The sequence below is a fragment of the Armigeres subalbatus genome, chromosome 1 (genome assembly GCF_024139115.2).
Source record: "Armigeres subalbatus isolate Guangzhou_Male chromosome 1, GZ_Asu_2, whole genome shotgun sequence".
Classification (NCBI taxonomy): Eukaryota; Metazoa; Arthropoda; class Insecta; order Diptera; family Culicidae; genus Armigeres; species Armigeres subalbatus.
Genome location: NC_085139.1, coordinates 8,221,781 through 8,227,305, shown reverse-complemented (window position 1 = coordinate 8,227,305; position 5,525 = coordinate 8,221,781). Strand labels below are relative to the sequence as shown.

The window sequence follows — 5,525 nt, the reverse complement described above, 5'->3', positions numbered from 1 at the left end:
GCAGTGCAGTTGTAGCAGTAGTATACTTGATACAGCTCATGATTCATGCGTCTGCGCCCCACACCATTTTCTAGTTTCCCTCCGAGTATTGTACGCAGTACTTTTCGCTCGAAAACCCCGAAAGCTCTTCAGTCCACCTCTTTTAACGTCCATGCTTTATGTCCATAAAGGGCCACTGGTAGAATCAGAGTTTTGTATAGAGCAAATTTCGTTTCCGTATGCATGTTACGGGACGTAAGCTGGATACGTAATCCTTAAAAGGCTCCATTTGCAGCAGCAATACGTCTTTTAACTTCACGGGAAACGTTATTGTCACATGTCCCAAGCGTTCCAAGGTAACGCACCAACTCCACTAGGTCTTCCTCTATCTCCACCTGCCGCCATGTACTTTGTCTTGGTAGAGTTAATAGTTAAGCCTATCCTCGCCGTCTCCCTCCAAAGCTTCCACTACTGCTCTGCGATCGATTCCAATAAGATCGAAGTCGTCCGCAAAGCTCAGGAGCATATGCGACCGTGGGATGATAGTGATGTTCCTCTGCACTCCAGATCTCCTAATAGCGCCTTCGAGTGCAATATTGAACAATAAATTCGAAAGTACATAACCCTGCTCCAATCCGTTAAAGGTCACAAACAAGGTTGACACTTCTCCGAGTTTGAGAAGCTTGACCGGGATCTCGTCCCTCCCAGCAGCTTTACTGTTTAAATTTTTCTTTACCTCATCCAGCGTTGGTGGTTCCACAGCTTGTCCGTCGTCGACTATATCCATGCTTCTCCTTAATACACCTTCATTTTCACCGTTCAATATATCTTCGAAGTGCTCCTTCCACCTGGCTGCCACCATAGTCTTGTCTGTCAGCAAATTCCCCTCTCGGTTATTGCATATGGAGGGCACTGGCGCAGTCTTATGCAACGCAGCATTGACAGTTGCATAAAACCTATCACAGCTATCACACTCCCTTCGTGTTGTTTTTTTCTGCGGTGGATTCGTTTCTCTTCTGCCCTTGCTACACTGTACCGCTCTCTGTTGGAACGGGTACGAGCCACTAGCATTCGACTCCTAGCAACATTTGTCTCGTCCGTCATTCGCTGGCGCTCCTCATCAAACCAACCATTTCGTTGGCGTCGCTGTGCAGTGCCTATCACATCCTGGGCTATTGTAGTCATAGCTTCGTGGATATTTTCCCACAATCTGTTGACGTCGCCAGATCCGGTGGCATCTCCTATCCGCTCGTCCAGCTTCTGGTGGTACTGTTCAGCAACACCGTCAACTGACAAGTGTGGATATTGAAACGCATCGTTGTTGTTTCGTTGTTTCGTGAATTCGTGACGCTGGAAAGTCGCTCCCGAATTTTTGCAACTACAAGGAAGTGATCCGAGTCAATGTTCGGACCTTACATCTATAACATCCGAGAAATGTCGTCCGTCGATCAGCACGTGGTCTATCTATGAGCAAGTGTCTCCACTCGGATGTTGCTAGGTGTGTTTGCGGATATTCTTACGTGCGAAGTAGGTACTGCTTGTTGCCATCCCTCTAGCAGCAGCAGTTACAAGTCGCAGACCATTATCATTGGTAGCGGAATGAAGGCTTTCCGTACCAACGACAGGGCGAAAGAAACTTTCTCTTCTGAGGAGAAAGTCGGGGAGTCTTAACACGTGCGGGTTCATTTAAAGCTCTCAAGATCCGACTTTCCAATCATTGTTCTTTATTCGTTTACGGGTCTGCTGCCGTTAAATCAATCCGCTTGCTCTACTTTTGCCTTTCTTGGTAACTGTAGAATCTTCGGCTACCTTACCAGGTTTGCGCTACCTACAAGGGGCTGCCTTCTTGATGCTGACACGATACAGCATGATTTGCATAGTTTTGTTTAGAGTCCCTCGCTAACACTCGGACGATGATCAGCCGTCCTTAACATGGGCAACAGACGCTGTTGTAAGCCGCTCCTAACATGGAAAACAGACGCTCGATCAGATTTGCACCTCCGGAGAGGAGCAAATCTCCCTTTCCTGTTAGCATACGATCATAGTTCCAACCGGGTTGGTTACCTGATCTTCCCTAGGGTTGCTCGTATTCCGGCCAGCACCACCTGGATGAGAGGCTAAGGACCACGAAATGGGATCCATTTTATTCCTTCAGGTACGCGAAGTACCAATGGTACACTTTAAAATTAAAACGCGAGAATTGAAATGTATTGAATTTGTTCTAGAAATAGCATCAAAATACTTCAATACACCCCCCAATAAAGTAGCAACAAGAAACTTACGTGTTGGCACTTTTAGTGATGAACTTTATTTTCAATTTAAAAATCACTTTAACAAAGATTAAAAAAAAAACGTGTTTGCACTCTGTGGATGACTTCAGAAATGAACACTCCTGTGAAGTCACATGAACGGTTGAACAAAAAGTTTCCAACAGAATAACAAGAGCATCATTCAGAATCAGTGTAAGAAGATCTTGCGCAACTTTATAATCAGAAACTTTGTTTGGAAGCGTCCACAAATTACGTAACGCTTAGAGGGGGAGGGGGGTTGCCCAAAGTGTGACGATTCATACAAAATTTATAGATTTTTCATACAAAAAGTGTGACATAGGGGGGAGGGGGGGTCGAAAATGCCCAGTTTCTGCGTTACGTAATTAATGGATCTTCCCTTTCTGACAACATCGAGCTAGCGAAAATTACTTCGACTTAGAGAATATCGAATAAGGAAGATATCGACTTGCAGACGTAGTCCTACGTCAAAAAAAGCAACTTACATATCCCCACAAAAATTATCGTTCACTATCGTTCATATTCGATATATTCCACATATAAGTTTTGAATGTTCCCTCGTTGCATTTATCATTTCTTTCGATGAATATGAAGGAGCACATTTGGTTTCTTCAAGTGTTATTATTTATTACTCCACTTTAATTACACACAAACAGCGACTGTTAGATTTTCCAATGTATTAGAACCTACCAAAACCTGTATAAGAACTGGGCATATGGGAAATTGTTAGATTTTTAAACAAAAAATTTAAGCTCTAAAACAAATACTTTAAGAAAAGCATGAAAAATTGAAAGGTTTCATACAATATTTGTATAAGAATCTAGATTTTTCACATATTGTCAGTTCTTATACAGGATTTGTTAGGTTTTGACGTAGAATACGTCTTTCGGGAAAACATAGGGGGGTCATTCTGCAGAATCAAATTTGAGACCGTCACGAAAAGTGGTCAGGAAGTATGGGCTAATAACTCAACCATCTTCCAACCGATTTTGATGATTTTTGTATCAATCGATGGACAAACTCTTTAAGATTTTGCACAACTATTAATAACAATTCAATAAAGACGCTAAACTATTGAAAAATTGAATTTCGCCAGGCACTGTTAAGGCAAGGCACCTGTTCTGCGTCGCTGCACTCTAATTAATGCGTAATTCTACGTTTATTTCTCTACTTCTCTACTGTCTTCTCTGATTCTACTTGTTATAATAAAATTGTTATCAAATCTAACAATCACTGGTTGGGCGTATAACTGCGATATTTTCCATGTTTTAGGTTCAATGCATTGCCGGCTGAGCGATATAAATCAGCAATATATTGGATACAAGCAGATTAGTTTGACAATATTTACCAAACTATGTGTCAAATAAAAGTAGTCTGTTCGTCCAATATACTTCGAGAGGTAAGCTACCGCTACCACAAACACTACAAGTGGTCCATATCAAATCCACCACCCTAGCGCAACGGTCGCATCCACCTGTCCACAAAATTCTCACATTCACATGACTCAGCCGGCTCGTGCACTTTACTCCTCGATAACCCTCATCAATATTTATGCAAATTGGTTCCCATTGTTTCCGTAAATGCGATAAATACGATTTTTCCCACATGCTCTCCGCACCAGCACCGAAAACTTGGATAAGCAAGGTGCTTCGGCACGCACCAAAAGCGCGCACTTCAACATTCCCCCACTTTCAGTCAAAGTCCCCTACAGTGCAGAGGACAGTGGGACAGAGTGCGCACTCATCCAAGCAATCGATGTGACACATATGGCGGCGTTCGGCGCGGTGGTGGTGGTCGTCACCTACTACTTCTCTTTGCGCGCGTTCCGGTACATAACCTGTCTGCAATAAAAACAACGGAACGAGCACCGGCACTCGCCAGCAAAGAGCAGAGGAGGGTCCTCCCCAATGGCAGTGTGTAGTCAGTCGGTACACAGAGTGGGCTCTATATGATATTCCACTTTTCTCATTGGTCGCGTGGCACGTGTCTGATGGATCGCACTATTCTTCATATACCAGTCATCATGTGTGGATGCCTGTTTCGTTCCTCGTTTCATCTCAACGCCTCTGGGCTTCGGTTAATCCCCCGCGAACGATGGATGTCCGATGGGTGAAGCGAGTCCGATCGGAAATGTAATATGTATAAGGATATGAGGAAAGGACTAGTGCGGTCGTTCCATCAACCGTATGTTCCACTTTTTTTTGCGTTGCTTTACTCGATGATTCAATGGAATGAGGGACCTCAGTTGTTTCCGATCCTTTCGGAGACGGGAGAAACATGGAAACGTAAGAATGACAGAATTTTAATCGATAGGAAATTACTTCCACGAATTGATAGAGCTTTGGAGGTCAGTTCACGTTTGAGACCGGTGACGAGACGACAATGTCGGAATTGTACTACTTTCCTTCGCCTCCGTACAGTGACGATCTGCGTTCTCCCAGCCCAAGTGCAAAAGTAACAAAACCAGCGTCATGCCCACAATATATTCCGCTGACCGCGTTAGAGTACGTTCGCAGCTTGACCTATTCTCAGCGAGTCAACATCAGTGTTGAGACTTGCGAACGGATTCCCACCCCCCATTGGATCCACCGAAGTAGCCCACGGAAAGTGTCGTCATCCTCGTCGTCGTTGCCGAAGAAAGAGAAAACAAAACAAACCCCCAGTAGGCGAAAGGTGATACCACCGGTGATTCGGAAAAAGCGACGCCTGGCGGCAAATGCTCGAGAACGGAAACGGATGCACGCCTTGAACGAGGCGTTCGACCGTTTGCGACAATATTTGCCCACGATAGGCAACGATCGACAACTGTCCAAGCACGAGACGCTCCAGATGGCCCAGAGCTATATCACAGCGTTGAGCGAGCTACTGAAATAGACGCGGAGGGTAATTGTACGCAAATAGTGGATCTTTTTTTGTAACGTACTGATTAGGTTGTAGATTAGCATAACAATTGATGTAAAGTGAGGATGATATGAGGATGGTCAAGATTCTACTCGGTTCGATGTTTGGAAGTCAAAGAGCACCAAAGAGAGAAATAAATGTTAAGTTATTGAACCCGCAAAAGTGTTTTTTTTTGTTTTCGTTCGTGACTCAAGTGTGTGAAATTCATTGATAGTAGAAAGTTTGTTCATTACCTATAAAGGCACTATTTTTATCTGAGCAAATAATACCGCAATAACTGTTGAAATGGTGAACAACATTACAATCAGGACAACATCAGCACAAACATTGCATATAGTATATGACGAATTCGCACAA

At 43.8% G+C, this 5,525-nt stretch overlaps 1 protein-coding gene across 1 annotated transcript; it reads left to right on the top strand.

The window, feature by feature from the left end:
- The first annotated feature begins 4,649 nt into the window (after positions 1 to 4,649).
- LOC134208065 (protein lin-32-like) lies at positions 4,650 to 5,319 on the top strand. Its single transcript, XM_062684161.1, has one exon. It carries the CDS (start codon positions 4,650 to 4,652, stop codon positions 5,139 to 5,141), a length of 492 nt encoding a protein of 163 aa, XP_062540145.1. The 3' UTR covers positions 5,142 to 5,319.
- Positions 5,320 to 5,525: the final 206 nt, after the last annotated feature.